General features: G+C 34.3%; 1 protein-coding gene across 1 annotated transcript in view; it reads right to left on the reverse strand.

The window, feature by feature from the left end:
* Window positions 1–23,654, reverse strand: part of LOC150101858 (uncharacterized) — a 148,091-nt gene that overhangs the window by 33,593 nt on the left and 90,844 nt on the right. The window contains exons 5-6 of the mRNA XM_090400373.1: window positions 6,681–6,725; window positions 6,522–6,575 (exon numbers count right to left, since the gene is read on the reverse strand). Coding sequence (XP_090256499.1) covers window positions 6,522–6,575; window positions 6,681–6,725 — 99 coding nt within the window. The remainder of the gene's footprint in view (window positions 1–6,521; window positions 6,576–6,680; window positions 6,726–23,654) is intronic.

Below are 23,654 nucleotides of genomic sequence, written 5' to 3' on the forward strand. Positions count from 1 at the left end.
TCATTGTGTGTGATGCTGTGCATGACGTCATGAGTTTGGAATGTTTGGAATTTTTTTGGGGAACATATGTGTGTGTGACTTTATGTTGTTTGTTTTATTCGCATATGGCATTGTGGGTAAAGTTTAGAGATAAAGAATCGTGTTGTGATTGGTGGGGCAGTTTAAACCAAATAGGGGAAGCAACGTCAGTGTCCTGGATGTGTGTGTTGTTATCAGGTGTATATAAGTGACATAATTTCTTAGTTGTAAATAAGTGACGTTATTGATTTAAATGGAAAAGGAAGATATATTAGTGGATAAGGATTCGTGCCGTGATTGGTGGGACACTTTAAACCAAATAGGAGTAGGGTGAATGGGGGAAGTGACGTCAGTGTCATGGATGTGTGTTATTGTGAGATGTAGATAAGTGAATGGTTTGCATACAGAATTGCGGATGATGGTAGATATAAGATAGAGTATGGAATGTTTGGAATTTCGCTTGGGCCACACATCTGTCAGTGGCATGCTGTTATGTGTTTGGTTCGTGTAAGGCCTTGTGGGTGTTGGTTAGAGATAAAGAATCGTGACGTTATGAGTTTGGAATTTTCTGGAGAACATGTGTCATTGACATCATGTAGTGTGTTTTTGTTGGCATATGGACTTGTGGGTGATTGTTAGAGACAAGATATCTTGGAATTTCCCCAGGGTGACACATATCGGTCATGGAGGTCACGTTTTGTCTTTGGTTGTCTATAGTTGAAAGTACGAATTTTCCAATATAGATTTGGGGTATTTCATTCCGGTTATTAGGTATGGGAATTTTAGTTTAGAGTGAAGAGCTGGCGGCAACATTTAGACATTTTCTGAATAATTAATTACAAATTATCATTGGTGTCACCTCAAACATGCACACACACACACACACACACATAAATAACATAAATAAATAGATGTGTATGGGAATTTTTAGTCAGAGTCGAGAGAACTGGTGGCAGCATTTAGACATTTTCCGAATAATTAATTATATGCTATCACTAGTGGTCCCTCATTCACACACCTTTAGACATGAAAAGTCGCTAATGTATCCCATGGTCATACTCTCTAATGTATGTACCCTATGATTATTCTTATGAAAAACTATTCACTATTAGAATTAGAATTAGAATTGCACTTGCCAAAGCAAACGAGCAGTTGTCATTTAAATTACAAATATCACTTCTATGTTTAAGTTAAACAAAAAAGATTGACTTTCGTTCTTTTCAGAATGGGGCATCTTGGAACTAGTGATGTTCTGACAACAATAGGTATTCCAAGTTGTTTAATTATAACTATATATTCACAGCACAAAACACACAAACACAAGGTCTGAAAATGCAGTTGACTCTTTTTTTCTTATAGGTTACTGAGCGTTTCGTTTATTTCCTTCACTTATGGCTATTGTTTTGTTTTCTTTTTGCATGCTTCTGGAGGTTATCTAGTTACCAACATCATGGGAAGAAAAGTAATCTCATTGCTTGCCTATTCTGTTATTTTTCACAATGCAGTGCGACATTTTGTACTAAGACTTGGTATTTGAACTAGTAAATTATTTATTTATTTATTTATTTATTTCAATCTGCTTGGTTGTATTTTCTCCATTTTGCTTTAAAATTCAGTTTAACTACATATTCTAACCAGAATAACTGAGGAAATTAAATAAATAAATAAATAAATTGTGTGTAAATTTTTTCCCCCCTCTGTAGATTTTTCATTTGTGTTATCTTAAAGATATGTCTCATTTCCAGTTGCAATTTTGTTGTGCCTAGGTATGAAATCGTATGTTTGGGTTGGAACTCTTCGTTAGTGTTTTCTTATATTTCAAATGAATATTAGCTCTGTAGTATACATTCGTAATTTCTATGTTACCTTTAATTTGACTGAAATATTATTTACAATATTGTATTTCTGAATCTAACATACAGAAATTAAATAAAGTGAAAGACTCTATTTTTTGTTTCTTACTCTTCTTATTGTTAATTTTGTCCTGTTGTTCAAAGGGATGATTACCCATGCTTGCAGAATTGAAATCAGTTGGTTTTAGACAATCAATGCAACACACATCTGAAAGTTTATTCATTTGTGACCATGGCAATATGTTACTGTAGTAAAATTAAGGGTTAAATTTTTATTTTTTTAAAAACCAATACATATATTTTTCAGCATTGTTATAAGCACAGAATCTTTCGATATGTTTCCTAAAGCATTTCAAAGTACAGAGAATTTTTTCACATTTAGGGCAATTCAGATCATTTAAATCAACAACAGCTTTGCCTATTAAATTCGTTAATGTTTTTGATTTTTCTCTTCCTTTGGAGAGCAATATTTGATATTTGCATGTTGATTCTATGATCCATTCCATTAGTTTGTCCAGAGATAGTGAACTGATTTCCCAGTACAGCTGTTGATTATATTTTATTAACCAAGAATTCTGTTTTTTTAGCTCTTTAAGGTAATTCTTTCTAACTACAACGTGATTTTTTCAATGCATATCTTACAATAATTCCAGCAGAAATACCAATTTCTTTAGGAAATAAAGTTAAACTCTTACTAAAAATAAACTAAACATCAATAATACCAATGAAAACTGAAACTTCGTATTTTTCATATTCTTTTTCCTTCAATCTTCTTACATTACTTCCTTTGGCACCACAAACAAATAGTTATTTATTATTATTTCACTGATTATTAGCTCTGATCTTATATTTTATGTTAACTTTCTCTTACAAAATTCCAAACAATTAGAACTTTACACAAAGAAAATTTCATAGACTTTTATGGCTCATCCATTATTTTTACTTTACTGGCCACAAAACCCCACAATACAATACAATAGCTGCAGTGGATGAACGATTGCCTTAAGTCCAAAGTCACTCGAATTGATTGTTTTTCCTTATAGTACTGTTTCTCCTACCCCACCCTTCCCTGACTGTCCCTTCAAAAATGAAACTTTCATGCAGATGACTCACGGACATGTTTTTGCATGCTGGTGGATATGCTGTTGATGTGTTTTTATCTTATTTTGTTTGGGGAAAGCCAAAATTTGTACTTGTGTTATCTGCATAATACAAACCGTTTTTCTACACCAAACCTTCTTTAAGAATTTAAGTTACATTTTTGCGTTAAATTATCAGCTGTTTCTCTGTAAAATCACCAAATTCTAACAATTCAGTTTTCGAGTATATGAATGAAATGCTTACAGATAACTCAATGTTAATAGATACCATTAGACAAATTTCTAAAATAATTAATAACAGGATATCAGTTAACCCCACTTTTTCCCCATTCTGGTATTATAACAGTAATGATTTTTTTACAATAATTAAACAGAATTGCTTTAAGGTATAAAGTTAAGGATTTATATATCAAATTCTAAACAGAATAACTGAGTAAAAACTTCACTGTAAAAAAACACAACAACAACAACACAACTTTGTTCTTTTAAGTTTACAATTGCATATTAGCGAGGCATGGTGTTATTTCCAGATTAATGCAATATCAAATCTATGGATCTGTGCTTACTATGGTATCCTCCCTTAAGACACTTTTGCGTGACAAACTATTTTGTGTAATGTAACCAAGAAATAGTGAGTAATGAACATTTTCTCTATTGAACTCTTTGGAAAATGTTAATGTGTTAACTAAAAAAAATCTTCTAACGCCTATGTTGTTCCCGTATAGGGAGTAGGCAGGGAAGTTTACCCTATCTAACTTTTGGAGACTGAGTGGGCAGTTCAATCTCCACTGGTAGCCAATCAGAGAGATAGCTGTCCCAAGGCTATCACTGATTCCTCGATACGCAGTGAAGAAGGCGGCAAGCTAGTGCCGCCATCTCCTATCTCGAGGTCTTTAACCCTAACACAATATTTTTAATGTCTGAAAATAGTGTGGGTTCTATGGTCAATTTTCTTGAGTTTACGGGACAAAAACCCCGCTAGCCTGTGCCAGAGATCGACTAACTCGGGAACCGGCCGAAAAAAGGCTTAGAAAAAGTTCCTCTAGTCGGTGACTAGATGTTAACCACCAAATCCTTTCTTCGTGCAGTCAAGCGCTGTAGAGTGGAAACGCCACTTCTACTGAGCTAAACAGGCTATTTAGAAAAAATTTTTCTAGTCGCCGACTAGACTCGCAATCAAGTCTTCCTTTAGCCAAGCTACCATGGTGTGCAAACGACACATCCACTGAGCTTCACAGGCACTTTCGGTGTTAACTAAATATTATGAAATATTTTTTAGGTAATTACATGTTTTGAATTTTTCTCTGTGAATATAGTTGTAAATAGTATTTTAGCAAAATAAAATATGCATATGTAAACTTAAATGAACAAAGTTGTGTGTTGTTGTTGTTGTTGTTGTGTTTTTTGACAGTGAAGTTTTTACTCAGTTATTCTGTTTAGAATTTGATATATAAATCCTTAACTTTATACCTTAATGCAATTCTGTTTAATTATTGTAAAAAAATCACTACTGTGATAATACCAAGAATGGGGAAGTGGATAAAACTGATATCCTATAGTTAATTAGTTTATAAATTTGTCTAATGCTATCTATTAACATTGAGTTATCTGTATGCATTTCATTCATATACTCGAAAACCCAAACTATTAGAATTTGGTGATTTTACAGAGAAACAGCAGATAATTTAACCCAAAAATGTGACTTAGACTCTTAAAAAAGTTTGGTATAGAAAAATGGCTTGTACTATGCAGATAACAGAAATACAAATTTTTGCTTTCCCCACAAAAAGTAAGATAAAAACACATCAACTGTATATCCACCAGCATGTGAAAACATGTCCATGAGTCATCTGCACGAAAATGAAACGAAAACCCATATGTCATTGAAATTACATATGTGATATATGTAATTTCAATGACAACTGCTCATATGTTTTGGTAAGCGCAATTCTAATTCTAATAGTGAATACTTTTTCATAAGAATAATCATAGGATACATTAGCAACTTTTCATGTCTAAATGTGTCTGGTTGAGGAACCACCAGTGATAGCATATAATTAATTATTCAGAAAATGTCTAAATGCTGCCACCAGCTCTCTTGACTCTAACTAAAATTCCCAAACACATCTATTGACAAGTAAATGTGTGTGTGTGTGTGTGTGTGTGTGTGTGTGTGTGTGTGTGTGTGTGTGTGTGTGTGTGTGTGAGGTGACACCAATGATAATCTGTAATTAATTATTCAGAAAATGTCTAAATGCTGATGCCACCTCTTTACTCTAAACTAAAATTCCCATACCTAATAACCAGAATGAAATACCCCAAATCTATATTGGAAAATTCGTACTGCCAACTATAGACACCAAAAGACAAAATGTGACCTCCATGACTGATGTGTTTCCCCCTGGAAAATTCCAAGATATCTTATCTCTAACCATCACCCACTCACCCATACACGAACAAAAACACACTACATGATGTCACTGACACATATGTTCCCCAGAAAATTCCAAATTCATAACGTCATGATTCCCTATCTGTAACCACACCCACAAGGCCATATGCAAATTACACACACAACAGGATGTCACTGAAAGATGTGGGGACCAGTGAAATTCTGAACATTCCATACTCTATCTTATCTCTATCATCACCCACAGTTCCATACGCAGACCATTCACTGATCTACATCTCACAACAACACACATCCATGACACTGATGTCGCTTCCCCCATTCACCCTACTCCTATTTGGTTTAAACTGCTGCACTAATCACGACATGATTCCTTATCTCTAAACATCACCCAGAATGCCATATGCAAACAAAACAAACAACGTGACGTCACACATACATATATTCCCCCCCAAAAATTCCAAACATTCCAATCTCATGACATTATGCACAGCATCACACACTATGACGTCAATCAGCTTATCACACAATGATGTCACGATTCCTTATCTTATCTTGATCTTGTTCAAAGTGCCACCCATACTACTGGTACACCAATGAGTTTTTTGTGACGGAAATACAAGATATAATGTTTCAGCTCGTTGAAAAAAAATATAAGGAAATGATTCTTCTGATTGAGAGAAGAAGCATGTTTCACGAAGTTCCGTAACGCTCGATAGGCCATAGAACCAGGTCGATTCCCGAATATGGGGATGTAGAACCTGCTGAATATGGCAAACATCAAAGATGCAGATTCAAATACTAACAAAGTAACATTAATGATAAAGTATACTTCTAAAATTTATTAATGTCTCATGAAATATGACCTTCAATTTGTACTAATAAATCAGCAAAATTTAATAACAGCCTCGTAAATAAAATATTTTATTATTCAAATAATAATCAATAGTCATATTTAACTTTAACAGCATGTAACATGAATATTATCATTAATTTAAGATTTAAGTATTATTTAATTAATGTATAATATGATATTCACTAATTTATTTCACTTTACGAACGTATTTAAAAGTCTATGCATAGGCACACAGGCAAATCGGTCAGAGAACCCATGCAATTATAGACAAAAAAAAAACATACCAGGATCTCCTGATTTTCCTGGAATTCCTTTACGACCTCTTGGCCCAGGAATGCCTGGAAAGAAAATATACATTAAAAATGCTTTAAAGTGGAAATACATATTATCATGAGCCTAACCCAACTATTTAAAAAGCTAGTGGGTATCAGTTTTTTCCTTACCTGGTGGTCCAGGTGGTCCCATTGGTCCACGTTGTCCCTGAGAGCCTAAAATTCGTACAGAACAATAATTCGTTGCATAATTAATATTACGAATATATAAAATGATAATAAAGGGTATAATATTTAAAATATATAAAATAACAATAATAAGCATTGGAGTAATTAAAATTATAATAAGACGAAAGTTACTTACGTGTATATACAAAATGAAGAACCAAATGGTAAAAAAAAGCAATTTTAGTTTATATATATTTTAGACTTAATTGTATTATTTTATATAGTGAAGCTTCGATTACAACGTACTAAAACTTCTTTCCCGCATAATACTGTATAACTTCGTCAATTACCACTGAAATATTATAGAGGTATAAAATTGATGCTTCAAACGTTATCTCATATAGCATTACAAAATTATGATAATAACAAAAGGTGCATTCCCAAACCGTATAAGTAAATTAAACATTCTGTTTAATTTTTTTTAAAATATAAAATATAACTTTACTTTTCTGTTCTATATAAAATATTTAATGCAGCTTTATTATTTTACATAAAATATGCCTTGATTCCTCATCAAATATTAGTTTTCATTTTTCACAATCAGATATAGTATTCCAACTAGCATCGTACGAGCCTGGTTGGTTGATTGGTTAGCGTATCCCAATCCCGCTACGGGCATGGAGGTTTCTGATTGTGCTACTAACTCTATGTGGAAAGGAAATCTGTGACCTTACCACTTCAAGTAGAAGGTTTCATTTCCAAAACCCAATGAGATGCGGGAATGACCATACGGCATCAAAACGGTCACGTGTGCATAGCTAACATCTTAGCGAACTACAAAACAAGTTGGTAGATTTTTCTGTCTTTTATCTTAGAACAGATACTACAGAAAAAGGACCTGCACACTTTTTATGGAAGTTTTTTCACTAGGCTATGCTACTAATTATATATTGGGTTTTATCCTTTATCCAAGTGTTAGCAAACAAAGTTTGTTCCTGAAGTACTTTCAGGACTGGGGTAACTCGTGAAAAGGTGGTATAAGTTCTCATCACTTGACTTAGTATCTCCCATAATGCAAAGCACATCTCCTTGCAGACATGTATAATACTATGCACTAAAGGAACGGCCACTACCAAGATCTGTTTCGACCTTTATTAAGGTGTGTTTAAGTCAAGACCGCTCTAAAATTTAGACGGTCCCCCAGACCACTCCCCACAAGTAACCAAAGGATCGTCCAACTCAGAGGTGGTTTCAATCAGTGACAAGCTCACCCCACCACCAAGAAAAACCCTGAGCAGTGGCTCTGCACAATGGCAGGCTCACCCCACCACCAAAGCCATAATCTCAGCAGTGGCCCCACTCAGAGACATTCAATAACCTATCCCAGAGCAGAGCCTCTCACATCTCAGGAAAAGCAACTCCTTCTGTGCAAAAGCACATCAGTGGGAGCCAGACTCAGGAGTGGTGATACTAAGGTGGAAATAATGGAGAAGTCATATTATCTATACAAGTTGCCAAAGGGTGTCACACCCTATTATTAAAATTCTCCGGACAAAGATAAGTTTATGGAAGTTTTTTCACTTGGCTATGCTACCAATTATATATTTGGTTTAATCCTTTATCCAAGTATTAGCAAACAATTTGCATCTGAAGTACTTTCAAGACTGGGGCAACTCGTTGTAAAGGTGGTATGATGTGTTTTGCATTATGAGAGATACTAAAGCAAGTGATGAGAAGTTATACCACCTTTACCATGAGTTGCCCCAGTCCTGAAAGTACTTCAGGCGCAATTTGTTTGCTAACGCTTGGATGAAGGATAAAACTCAATATATAATTAGGGCCTGCACACTACATTTTCCTTTAGTTTTTAGCTCAGGTTTTAAATTCTTAATGTTTAAATGTGTAGTCTTCTTGATTCTGTTTTATTCATAATTTTATTCCTGCCATTTGATGTATTCTTATGCTCTTGTGATCGGCTCGTTGTTTTCTAAAGCCTAAAGAATGTGCCTTCTATTTCACCAATAACCAGACGCCCGCTAGAGCCATGTTCAGACTGTAGGACGGATGTTCCACAACTTGAAATCCAATATCTTCGATAGTTGTTGAAACGAATGTCCTCGTAATGGGCTTTGTGTTATCATGTCAAAACCATATTTCTTGGTGAGCACGATTGTTTAAACTTTCCCAGAATTTTCACATAGCTTTACAAATATATTGTGTCCCTTTCATCGTACAGTCCTGGCGAATGACCCGTTTGCTATTTCAATACTTCGATTCCTTTGTTTTTCACGGATCGATAAACTTCTGAAACGCTCCTCCATCGTGTAAACATATAAGAAAGACACAGCCTTAAACATACATTATTATAAGTATATTAAGCAATAGATAAGCAAAATATATTAAGCCATTAGGAAAAAGAAAACCAGGACGTCCTCTAAAAAGATTCAACGATGACCTCTAAGGCTGGAACAGGCCATGCTAGGCCTAAATCCTTGATACGTATGATGATGATGATGATGATGACGATTAAGCAATAGAAAAGGAATGAAGTTAAGAAAAGCGCTGAGCATACACTCGGAAATTAATTTCTGAATGCCTTGTGTATTTTAAATAGTAATAATTGTAACAGCAATGCTAGATGGATTAAATGCTTCTCATTCATGAAATACCACTTCTGTTATAAGAAACTGTGTATTATTATTGCATAAATAATTTCTAATTATATATATATATATAATTAGATAAACAGGTATTACTAAATTTAGGTCTACATATTAATTCCTACTGATGTAGGCTCAATCGTCATTGTTTTCATACCGTAATCCATATTTGTCTTGATGTGTAAAGCGCCATCTATCGGAAACACGTAAAACTCATGTAAAACTGGAATGATATGATGGTAAGAAATAGTAGATATTCCTTCTCATTGCAAAACGATAATGCTACCAACTAGATATAGAAAGGATAGTAAAAAAAAATGAAAGTATACTTAAGAAAATGGGTTTTATGACATTGATGGAATACAAAAATGCGTGAAGGGTGTGGTAGGCTACATCAACAACGTTTGGTTGACGGTGCACCAAGTATATTGGCCCCATGGGTAATAGTTCGTGATTGAAGTGGAAGAGATCTTACCAAGTAAAACAGAAATACGTTTCACAACCTTCGGGATGCAATGTCACATCAAGAACACGCCAAGTTTATAATAGCAAGTAAGTCAAGTTTTGCACGAAAAGTGACATCTCACATCTGCGATTTTGGTACATAACAGCGTCCATTTAAATTGAATAAGCACGCAAACAAAAGGTTACTAAAAGGAGACAGATTCTATTTTTGAAGGGATCTGAAGTCATTGTATGCGAAACAAAAGAAGTAAGAGTTACATTCTCTGAAAAGAATAACTGAGCTGTTAGAATATGCCAAGATGGAGAACGTTCATTCTTCCTCTAAAATATGAAATCTCAGAGCAGCCTTACGCTATTAATTATTCAGTTTTCAACTGCTTAACTGTTAACATAAATTAAAACTTACATTAAAAATACTGTAAATATTTCAAACGGAAAAATTCACTTAAACTATATACATATCAGGAAAATAAAAGAGTATAAGGAACGATAAAATAAATACAGTAAAAGGCTTTCATCTAGAAACAAAAGAAACAAAGTGGAGGTAGACAAGGACTCGGTTATTTAGCCATCCGTAGGATGAGGTCTGCCTGGATGATGGCTTCTATTTTCGGACCAACCCCATCCAACCTCTTTGCAAAAATAAAATGACATTATTAATACTTAAAACACAGTGAAAGGAATAATGCGCCAAGATAAAAGAACCCTATAAAATCAATGATGTGTATAAAAAAAGTGCCAAGTTTGTTTTTCCCGTGAAGGATGTTACATATCGTCGGTGGACTGGACCATTTATTCAAGAACCGTTCTTCGTCTAAGATATCTTTCTTATGCTAGGAAAGAAACGCAGCAAGCAGGCGAAGAAAAAGTTGTTAATTTTAAGTGAAATTCTGTTCTATTCTGTGAGAGTTTTTTTCCTGGTACTTTCTAAACATGCTAGTTTAGTATTCTTATGAGGAAAATTAAGTATTTCTAGTTTTTCTTTACTAGGAATGAAACTGTAATAGGACTATCGCCAGAAAAGTTGTTATTGGCATCCTGAGCACTTCACCCTGCCCCCCCCCCCAACAGATGCATTGCGAGGGTGGACAATGACAGAACCACCGTTTCGATGCTGTGTCATATGTCACAGTATGGACATAGTCTAGGACGACATTATGATTTTATTAATTTAGCAGAAGCTGCTTCAACCCATCTCAAAGGAAACGTATATTTCTTTGACTACAAAACCCTGGACTTGAAGACAAACCCACAGATGCTCTTTGTCAATCGAAAATAGTCTGAACAACCCTTACATCGGGATTTCACTTGATCATTCAAGTGGCTTTTTCTTCACATCCAGTGTTTTGTAGTCAAAGAAATATACATTTCCTTTGATATCAGTTGAAACAGCTGGACTTCATATGTTAAATACCGTCTTAATATATTTAATTAATTAATAAATAACAGTACCAGAGCGTATTACGCTCTGGTACTGTAAATAAACTAGCATGGCCAGTGTCCCTAAATTTGGTAGGAAATGTCCAAATGGAAATGTCTTAAGTACATGCGTATGATTTGAAACTAATACTTTCCGTCTGGTAGGAACCGTGATAGTAAAATAGATATACTTTAAAAGGAGGTTCCCTCAACTCATCCTGCTTGGTTGGAAGATGGAGAAATAAACGCTTTTCAAGCTGTTTCCCATGACTCTAAAACAAAATTATTAACGATCCGTGTAACATTTTTGACTTTGTGTCAGTTATGTTCAAGCCCATTTCTGATGACCATTCGATAAGAAATGACATTGGCAAAAAGTTAGTAATCTGTTTGTCAATGAAGTAGTCCTCCATTTACTCAGAGTGATCTCTGCCTTTTTGGGGAATAAAAATGGGCAAAAAACATGTACTGGTTAAAATGTCTAGACGACGATAATCTAGACTAGATAACAAAAAATTCCAAAAGGGCCGATAACTCAACACTTAAGGTTTCCCTTCACTTGAAGTCTTTGTAAACTAAAATAATCTCTTCCAATGCTATTCGTCTACCTGGAAGAGTGTTGAGGCATTTAGTAAGACTTCCGTTGTTCTTAGTATTAAAAATTCTTGTAATCTCAGCCCGATTGACAATTGGCAAATCTTGTACTTGTCGAAATGTTTTTTCGTCATATGCCGCTATTCAATGCTTATTAGAAAATACGGCTGAAGACGTGTCATAACAGAGAAATAACCTGGAGCGAGTAAAAAGATCGTCGACTTTAGTCACCCCAATTGCTATTTTTTTTAAAAAAAGATAATCCTCAGTGGGAATGCTGTTTCGCTAGTTCGCATGGTACCACTCTGGTTCTCTCTCTCTCTCTCTCTCTTCAAGTCTATACTTTATTACCGATTCTATTATGACCTATTTCGTGAACATTTTTTAAAATATTTGTTTTCCTTATTTCTTAAAGATGGCGCATGTATCACAGTCCCAATGTTTCTCTATTTGTGGCATAACAGTTGAATATCCTCGTTAAACATGCTATGGGTCTGTTAAATTTCAACTTCACGTAAGTCGAAATTTAACAGAACCATTTCATAGTCTACTGTGAATTACCAACCATTGTGTGCCTTGTGGCTTCTACGTTACTAAAAATGCAGAAGCGGTAGAGTCTCGTCAAGCCCATTCCCGCCAAACAACCATGTGTTCCGGGAGGGTAGAATTCTTGATGAGATTATCACAGTAGAGTTACAGTTCCCTGTGGTACGTGAACTGCTATTACCACCCACTGAAGACAAATAAAGCTATATCATTAGTGGCTCATATCTTCATTTCTAGCCCCTCCCACTGCGATGATATTTAGAAGACATTGCAATCGCTGGCGACTTCAATTGGGAGTGGGATGTGTGTGTGGAGAGTGACGAAGTGGCTGGACCTTAGCCAAAATTATTTGTAATTTTATAGCTATTCTAGTGGGATTTTCATTTTTGCAAATGAAAATCCCACTAGAATAGCAGACAAACAATAATTTTCCCCACTGTGTGCAGAGCAAAATTTTCACTTTCTCAGAACTGATAAGTCAATGTTCTCTCTGAATGAATAGGACGTTAAGCTGATGTATTAAAATTAGTCTCCAAATAGCGCGCTGTGCGGAGACAGAGCGAAAGCCGTTATGGTCATACTTATTTCCGTACGACCACATTTCAAGTGGTCATAGGGAAATGAGTTGTTATTCGTGTTAATGTTTAATAGATTTAGACGCCCTTCGGCAATTTCTGTTCGAGTGTCATTTAAGGTTGTAAGTTGACACTGGTGCCAGAAACCTTCCTTGGTGTATAGGTGAAACAAAAAATTGCCAAACCTGTCTATCGCAGATAAAAGCATTTCCCAATCATCTCTGAAAGAAACGCATGATTATTGCTCCTCCTTTTCAAGAGGAGGCACAGGAGCTTTGATTATTCCCATTATTTCGGTCCACAGAGGATCAATAGAAGGGAGGAAGTGAGTTCTTTTGATTCTATCCTACGATTGTATGCAGTATTGTCTGAAAGGAGAAGCCTTGATTTTGTTTTTACCTCTTCATTCGTATGATCAGTTGGGTGCTTGGACGTTCCGATGGTAATTTCCATTTTTTCCAACTTGTCTTGCGATGACAAATCGATTCCCGTCTTTGTTCGACTTGTCTCCGAAGAGATTATGCTTGCACTGCTGGAAGCATAATCTCTTCGGAGACAAGTTTTAGCTCTTTTTTGATGCGACTCTTTTTTTAGCCCTATAATGTTTGTGAACGCTGCCCGTTTCATCTCCTTAGAACTAATTGTTGGTGTCACAGACGAATAGCTTTGAGTCCTGTTCGTGGTGATAGCCATTTCTGTGCTACTGAATGGAGCTTGTAAAGGTTTCTGTACCATCCGTCACAAACCATTCGTGTGTGCTGTTCGGATGTGTATTGATTTTGTGATATTTCTTTACCAGACTCTGCAAGGGCTATTGCAGTGTCCTAAGGAGTGTCCAATTTATGCATTCAGAGCAAAACAGTTCCTTAATTTTGCTCCGAAACCTTCCGTTCCCTTAGGATCCATACCTAAACCCCTGCCTCCTGACTCCAGAGTATTTTACTTCCTCCTGATTTTTTTTTATGTTTTTTATGACATCACACTTTAAACAAAAACTGAATAATTGCATTACCGTTTCCAAGATATTCCATCAGAAATCTTCTATTTTTACTCTGACTCTGGTCTTTGATGAATTATACCAATCATTATCGAGGTAAACTTAACCTTATCAGACTCAACAAGTTGACTGCTTTAGAGCCTTTACAACAACCATAATTCTCCACTATCTCGTAAAGAAATCCATAAATATTCTTTGATCAGACTGCGGATCACAGACACTTTTTGGTTCATCTTCCAAACGTTTCACTTTGGACAGAAGCGGGCCATTCTGATTTTTAGACTATTATATATATATATAAAAGGTAAGAAAAAGAAATGAGTCTAATGAAGAAGTCATTATAAATTATACCTTGGTGAGGGATAACTTCACGACTACCAGCAAATCCGTAAGCACAAAGAGAAACTTGAAGTGTCAAATAGACAATGCCAGCATTCAAAGAAGGAGGAACATATAGGAAGAACTACAGAGCAGACCAGAACCTGCCTTTCCCCTTATTGTCTCCAGTTCTTTTCCGACAGCATCAATCTCTGAAAAGCACCGATAGGGCTGATGACAAGAGAGAAAAAAATGAAATTATTCCTCACTTGGAATGGATAATTGCCAAAATTTCCTCCAAGTATATACACGCATTTAGTTAAATAGACTTTAGATTTTTTCCCAAGGTTCTCCGAGCTAAATCAGACAATAGCATTCTAAATTATTATGGCTCTTTCTTTTTTTTGGGGGGGGGGAGATGAACTGGGTCCTTGACTCTTTTTCCCTTCATCTGAAGAAAATGTGTGGATAGGGTATTATTGAGCTAAAGGCTCTGGTCATGACTGGGTAACAGCAATAGCCGAGCCTGAATTAAAACTTCATTGTCTACAGCATTGCTATCCGTTACTCTGGGTTTCATCCTTCCATTCTAAATCCACATCTTTTTGATTCTTAAAAGAACTGGGCGATGGACTGAGTCCTTGACTCTTTATCCCGTCATCTGAATGAAGAAAATCTGTGTGGATGGAGTGTTATTGAGCTAAAAAGCTCTAGTCATGGCTGGGTAACGGCAATAGCCGAGCCTCAGTTAAAACTTCATTAGCTACAGCATTGCCATTTGTTACCCTGGAAGTCCTAAAAAGGACTTTTCCTCTTGGTCCATCTTTTTTTTTTTTTTGATAGTCCTTATCCTTATAAGGTGTTATGAGGGATAAGGTGTTATGAGCTATTATTAAAGCTCTGATCATGGCAGGAGGGTAACAGCAATAGCCGAGCATCAGTTAGAACTTCATTAGCTACAGCATTGCCATCCATTACCCTCCAAGGGTATCCCTCCTTTTTTTTTTTTTTTTTTTTGATATTTGAGATTTTTTCCATTTCCTTTAAAGTGATATTTAATAATTTATGGTGTTTAGAATATTTTTAAAATTTTAAGAAAATATTTCAAAATTTTTAAAATATTATTTAAATTTATGAAAAATATAAATTATGCTATTATTTTTTTAAAAAGTAAAAGTTAAAATAAAAACTATGTAAAATTATGTAAAGTCTGCTATAAAATGATGTCAATGTCACAACCTTCTTAGTTGCTGTATTTAAGGACCTGAAAAATAAATTGTAATTTTCATATGGAATATCATGCATTGCTACTGCATTAGCACATGCTTCATTGCGTATGAATTAGATATTTCGTGTTAAATCTAATATGACAACGAAATCATTGAAATAAAATCGTAAAATGAACTAATACCCAAATTGAAATAGCTGAAGCTCTGGCTTGAATTCTCTTCGCTTCCTGCAAACCGATTTAGGAAGGATCCTCTTACCTCCCCTCTCGGTTTTTGATTATGTTTAAGAAGATTTAAGGGAATATTCGAAATTAGGTATGTTAATATGCAATGAAAATCCTTACAACTTTCAAAGTATTTCCAATACTTCGGTGAACTGTATTTTAACCTTACTGGGGAGAGAAAAAAAGAAAAAAGAGAAAAAAATTCTTCCTCTCAGAACTCGTTGTCGTGTTGCGTCACTCGAAGTCCATTATTTGAATCATTTTGGGACTTGGGGAGTGGCATCAACGAACGTGCTTTGAAGTTAGGAATTTATCGACATAATGTAGTGACCTGAAGCGTTATCGGTAGCCAGGGGTTGTGAAACAGAAATCGGAATATTGAATTTTCACCAAAAAAAAAAATTTTTTTTTCCTTTCTCTTTTTTCCAGAAGAGCTCCATCTCTCCTTCGTTCCTCGTTTGTATCAAAACAGTGTAAATGAGTTGTTTTAATTTCCACTGAAACTCCAACTATTGATTTTCGTCATTAATTCAATTACCAGCATTATGTTTCAAACACACTTGCTGGCATAGTTAATGCATTATGAACTGTTTTAAGCCTTTGCTTCAATTGTCGGAATTAAGGAAATCTCCCGGTAAAGTGACTTTAATTGTTACAACAATAACTACATCTGCCAACATTATTATAGTGGAAGTGTTGAAGATAAACCTTATTGTTGCTTTGCATGAATCTACTTCCAACAAGTTTAATTGTTAGCGTAAAACGATGTGAGAATAGAGAAGGAAATTGTTGATAAACTTAAATTGTCACATTAATTCGGTCTGCAGATTTTTATTGCCCACGTGGTAATAATTAAACTCGTGTGCTAATATAGTTGTTCATTTCTGAGCATTGGTTGTCGGTTTTACTCTAGAAGCACGAAATCGACATCCTTCAACCACGTTTTATTTTTTATACTGAAAATTCTTATTTTAATAAATTCCTAATATCGCTTAGTTTTTATTTATTTATTTTAGTTTCGATATATTTTCTTGTCTTAAAGAAAGGGCAATTTTCTCAGAAATAACGACCTACACATACACGCAGTACAAAAAGTAGATAACTTTCTTATTTCCTTACAAAGTACAAGCCAATATTTGCTGATTGACTTCAGCTTAAAAGGATGTCGTGCGAAATAATGAACATCACAAGTGTAGTGTAAACAGAGTGGATAAGACTGCAAATGTATTCTAAGCGGAAATGAATGCCGACGAAACTAAGTAACACGAGAGAAAGGCACGTGATCTAAGCATATCTACAGCCTCGTTCTAATAACTTACGAGGGAGTTGAAGCATCAAAGGAATGGCAAATGTGCTCCAGTTGCACAACTCCGCAGATATGCAGCCAAAAGAGATGAGAATGTTATGAGACACATACAGAGAACGGATATCCGATTACTGGACCAGATGCGAAGGACAGTTCCTTGTATACCTATATCTATATATATAAAGGGAATGTGTAATGTGTCTCAGAAGCGTAAAGGAAGCCTTCGCGACGGAAGGCAGCAATCCTTTTACCACAATAATGCGCTTACAGAGTTGACCCTTTCGCTAGCAAGGGAGATATCGTCACGAGTACACTAACATTCAAATTGTTTGTAGTCTATAGTCTTTTCCAGCAAATTTTTATATTTATATTCGTTTCAATAACTTACCAGCTTTTATAGTTTCCAATTTAAGCTTTGGGCTACTTGTATAAACCTAGCTAGCTTAGAGCTTCTTGAAGGATTTGATAATAATAATAAGGAGTAATAAAAATAAAAAGTTTTTATATTCGTTTAATGCATAAAAATAACCATTGAGTTATTCGGAAGAGCGATTAAAAAGTAAGGTTTATAATTTAGCGCAAAATAATAGTAAGAATAGATTCAGATTGACATTTGCGACCGAGACAACTAAGATTATGCAGACCAGTGCAATATGTAATTATGTCTATTATATTGCGTTACTTATTGTGCTATGGAATTACGACATTTGCTTAAAATGTATTAGATAAAAAAATAAAATAGAAATGGGTCTTTCATCATTTGCTGCATATGATATCGAGAAGAAATAGATCTGGAAGAGAGAGAGAGAGAGAGAGAGAGAGAGAATAAGTATTTAAACACAAACCATACTGCCAAAAAGATGTATGTATGTATGTATATATATATATATATATATATATTTTTTTTTTTTTGAATTCCAGTCATGTGACAAGATGACTCGTTGTCGTTTTTTGTTGATCTTATAAGCAGAAGCAAAAGGATTTTTTTTTATCCCAGAAACCTATCACTTTCTTCCCTTAAATAGGCCAATAAACCAAAGAACACACGCAGTCGATAGACAAAAAATTTGTGAAGTAGAGAGTAGAAGAAATAGCACAGGTTGAGATGTGCAGTTTAAACTATGGATGGTGTTCTTGTCAAGTATATAAGTGGCATCTCGCAATGAGATGTCAAACTGCACGGAAAATTCATATAATAATAATAATAATAATAATAATAATAATAATAATAATAATAATAATAATAATAATAATAATGTGATGTGATGTGATGTGGATAACAATAATATGATGTCACCGGTTGTACCTACCAAGGAGAGCAGATGGACGGGGTCTGCTACAAGTGAGACAGACTGCGGAAGAAGAAGAAGAAATTAGTTTAAAATGTTACATTGACAATAACTCTGACAAATGCTGCAAGAAATTACACAGAAGAGTCTTCTAAATGCAACAGGAAACAAATCGGTTTGCAAAAAAGGACAGCAAAATAACCGATATGTGCGCTAGAAAAATAAACCCTTGCATGGCTAACTTCTTCGAGATACTGTGGACAAAATTGACGTGAACAAGACGTGGCCATGACTACAATATAGATATATTAAAAAGAAACAGAAGGATTTATTCTAGAAGCTCAAGAACAAGCATTACAAACTAATGCAATGTAAACAAAAAATTTGAACATCAATAATAATTTGAACAGCAAATGCAGATTATGCGATCAGAAAGATGAGACTGTAGAACATCTAACCAATGCATGCGACAAAACAGCTCAATCTGACTATAAATACCGCCATGATCAAGTGTCCAAAATAATTCATTGGCATATATGCAAAAAATATAGCTTTCCTACTCCTGATAACTGGTGACAGCATAAAATAAAGGCAGTACTGGAAAACAAAGTAACAAAAATTCTCTGGGAGTTTAGAATACAAACTGATCGACATTTGGAACACAATAGACTATTATTGCAATTAATGAACATCGACAGGTTTGGATTATTGATATAGCAGTACCCAGTGATAACAACATTAACAACAACGAACTGAAAAAAAAATTACTAACTATTGAGATGTGGCAATCGAAGTTGGCCGGCTGTGGCTTAAACACCAAAGTCATGCCAATAGTTATCGGTGCACTTGGAGGAATTTCAAAGAAGCTATCCAACTATTTACAGCAATTAAACATTGACGAAGTGACCCCGTATGATCTACAAAAAACGGCATTACTTGGAACAATCCATATTTTACGACCTTACATGACAGACTATTCTTAGATTTTGGGGTAGAATCTGAATTGTTCTGTATCACCAGTCAAATTGATGTATAAATTGTATCTTGTCTTGACTGTGTGTCAATTATGTGAATAAAATAATAATAATAATAACAATAAAACGACCTTTAAACGGGACTTACGCAACAGATATAGCATATTGTTAATAATAGTTCACATATATATAGAGAATAATAAAGTTTATTAAATCCTATATATATTTATTACCTTGCTACAAAGACATTATCAGAGGGATAATAAAAGATCGGTTGACGAATATTTAAAACATAAACTACACGATAGAGTCAGGTAGCATAAGCTTTACTTATGTGATACTCTATGACACCGTCATAATCTCAATCGTTGTAATTGCATGTGATTTGAAAGGTCTGGAGATTAACTATTCATACCTTTTGTAATATTGAGTGAGTTATGAAATGCACTACTGGAATTACAAAAAAAAAATAAATAAATAAATAAATAAATAACCCTTTGTTTTTCTTGAATACTCAGCTGTCACGGATCCCAACTAAGTAAACACATGCTACTTGACTTCAGTTTTGTGACTCGTTTTGAAAGTCGTGAACCGATCTATATTAACTATTATTAACAACCCACTGAATTCAATTTGTAATTCTGTATAAAGTATTATATTCCCAAATGAAAATCTTCTGGCAGAATTAAAACTGTTTATTCCATTGAAATATTGCAACAGTACCACCACATGCTTGATTGGCCTAACAGGATTATAACTTATTTTGGCTCTTACTAATTTTTTAATTAAAATATATGTCAATAACGAGTATCCCTAACTGAGTACAGCACAGTTACGTGCTCGCTGTTTAGATTATTTCGTCAAAATATTTTTAAAAGTTCATCTGAATGCGGGAGATGATTTGAACTTGTGATGACATTTAAAATACCAACATTTCAAAACACTTAAAAACAACTTATAAAAATTGTGAGAAATATTAAAATGAATAGTATATAAAATTTATGTTAACAATACCATAAATAATATTGTTAAAATTAAAATAGGATTTAACAATCCTCAGTTAGTTTACTTTTAAACATTTTTATATTTTTAGAAAAAAAAATAATTAGAAAGATAATATTCAAAATGTCATCTAGTAAGGCAGGTCTTATTTTTATCCTAAAGTAGATTGTTTAAGATGGGCGAAAGGGTAATCACTATTCTATTAGTCTATTCAAATTATTTTTCATAAATATAAATTTCTTTAAATTAATTTATTAAAACTAATCTAGAAAGAAATAATTTTATATAATCAAAATTTTCTTTTAGTTTACAACGATTTTTCGTACACCATTAAAATTATTATATATATTGTTATAAATATTAGCCATACACTTTTAACTTTATGTATCTTCGAATGCATAATAATAAGTTTTGCTGTCAGTTAAAAAAGGGATAGATATAAAAAGGCATTGAAAAAGGGTTTCTTTTCAAGTACGGATAGATACGGCTGTATAACAGTTCTACTATAAGCAAGATGATGTGAAAGTCTTATTATTTGTATCAAACGTATTCACTTTACTAGAATGGAAAGTCTGGAAATTGGCCAATAACAGAAAAAAAGAGGTATCCAATTATTACAGTTGACTTGACTCCCCATAGAGTTCAGAAGCAGGTAAACAGTGGCCACTGTTTTACAGCCTAACTCAACACATTCGCCTTAAGCTTTTCAGGCAAGTGGAAGAAAACAGAAGCTAACGAAGACTATTACTCATCAATCGTTAAGGAAAAACAAGGAAAAAAGGACATCTGATGGTTGTCGTACTTATCTCTCAACAACGTTACAGCGTAAAAGTAAGAAAGAGAGAGGGAAGAGGATGATGGATAATGCACATAGACAAGATAACCTCTTCACAGTGACCAAGCTACCTAGCCAACCAGTTTCGTCCAAAGCTTTACGAGAAACAGGATAGCATCGAATTCTGTCTAAGATATTGACAGTTATTGCAATCTATCTTCTTTCGTCGGGGTATATTTTTTTCATGTTTGTGCTTAAAAGAATTTATGATGACAAAACTCGTGTCAAAATTTAGGAAGACAATTAATATAGAATGTTATTAAATGTTTTTTCTTTTATTCCAATAAAAACAAAGAATAATAAATAGTATTATAAAAAATAAATAAATTATTTTTTTTAAATTAATAAAAATTAGTACATTTATAAACACCTTAAATTATCTCGTATATGAGTTATGTAATGTTAATAACTGAGTTTAGTCACACTTCAAGATCAAACATTTCGAAATTACAGAGAATCCAAAACAAATGCCTTAGGATGATCCTGGATGCACCGTGGTTCATCAGAGATTCACCGAGAAACCGACATTCCATATATTTCCTCAGTTCTTCGTAATCTTGCAGAAAAATTCTTCGTGAAGTCAAGTTCACATTCAAACCCACTAATCGTACAAGCTGTCAATTACAATGAGGCTACAAACACAAAAGACCGAAGGCTATTCTTCTCTCAACCAATCATAGCTAACACAACTGCCCTCAGAGGGAGAGCTTAACTGCTTACAAATCTCCCATTCCCAAACAACTCTCATTACAGATGAAGGGGAATATTAAAAGCACTAGTGCTTCACCCATCCTGTCAGTAATGTTAATGGTAAAAAAAAAAAAATTGAGTTTAGGTTCGCGGCGGAGATGAGTTAATAGACCGTGGGATGCGGTTATTAATACCCTTGGAGGGTAATGGATGGCAATGTTGTAGCCAATGAAGTTCTAACTGAGGCTTGGCTATTGCTGTTACCCACCTGCCATGATCAGAGCTTTAATAGCTCAATAACACCTTATCCCTACACTGTCCTCTACAGATAACGGGGAAGATGAAAAGCCAGTCCTTATAAGTACTATAATTGAGTTTACTGGTTGAATCGACCGTGAGATGCGGTGATTAATACCTTTGGAGGGTAATGGATGGTAATGCTGTAGCCAATGAAGTTTTAACTGAGGTTCGGCTATTGCTATTACCCTCTTGCCATTATCAGAGCTCATAGCTCAATAACACCTTATCCCTACACTGTCCTCTGCAGATAACGGGGAAGATGAAAAGCATTCTTGCTTCGCCCCTTTAAGCCAGTCCTTATAAGGACTAATTGAGTTTACTATTTTAGTGAAAATCTTTGTGTGGGAGTAAATAATTTTGATCTAATAGAATAATTAAATATTGGTAAAACCGCTTATAACGTTGTTAAGGGTTAATGATAATCGAGTATGGGTCAAATATAATTCATGTCACTGATTTAAAAAGCAATATTTATGCATGTTAACAATAATGTCAGAAATCAAAGCTGTACACAGAAAAATATTTTATCTGTCTTCTTTCGAGTATGTTTGCCATGTCACAGCTAATATACTATTTCCTACTTGATTAGTTTCTAATGTCGCAGACTTTAATTACTTTGCTCTCAAATATTAAAGTAGGATTGTTTCCATTCAAAGAAGAAATAATTCCACAGTAGGCTGTCACGATGTCGCTATAGATAAGCTATCTCCAAACTTTCCATGTCCGTTTGTTTCTCGATATCTTTCAATACATAAGAGAGACTTAAATCAGAAATAATTTATAATACTTATTGATATATCTAAAGGTTCATAAAAGATACTAAGGGTTGAAAATCCTTTTATAGTGGGAACTTCCATCTATGGGAGAGAAAATGCTTATCAAGTGTATATTCTTCCACCTTCAGAAAGTAGTATTTAAAAAACGCTTCGTATTACACTGTTGGTTGTCTTCTGTACAGAAAAGCGCTGTCTGTTTTCATTTGCATAAAAGTCATTTATGTCGCAGTGATACAGCAAAAAAAAAAAAAAAAAGTGCTACTCGGTGACTTTCACGATCGTTAACTAGAAACATCTGGACACAATATCACTATAAACCCATGAGAGACGAATAGAGCAGAAATGATTCCTCTTATAAATTATCTTTCTGGATGATCTTAGACTTTGCAATAAATAAATTATGTTTCATTTTAAATAGAAAAATCAGTAGTTTTTTCTACTGATTACGAACCATACCGTAACGATTAAAAAAATACGTTTTTCTTATTTTAAATATTTCAATGGCTTGGATCGCATATTTTCATCTAGCAAACAAACAAACAAACTGATCTGAAAACATGCTGTAAAGTCGGACATGGACATCAAGGTGTATAATGGGATGTGGTTTAAATAAGTCTATTGTTTAGGAGTATTTGAAAGGATGGGTGGATATAAAAGTGTGCCAAGAGTTGCGTAGGATATAAATTAGCACAAAAAAATCCAATCTATTGTCAGAAAGTAAATCATGAACCTAAATTATGGACTGTGAATTAGAACCTGAGATAGGAAGGTGACTAAG

This window comes from Typopeltis vanoorti, chromosome 11 (assembly GCF_054136105.1).
Source record: "Typopeltis vanoorti isolate ZY-2024b chromosome 11, IOZ_Tvanoo_1.0, whole genome shotgun sequence".
Lineage (NCBI taxonomy): Eukaryota > Metazoa > Arthropoda > Arachnida > Uropygi > Thelyphonidae > Typopeltis > Typopeltis vanoorti.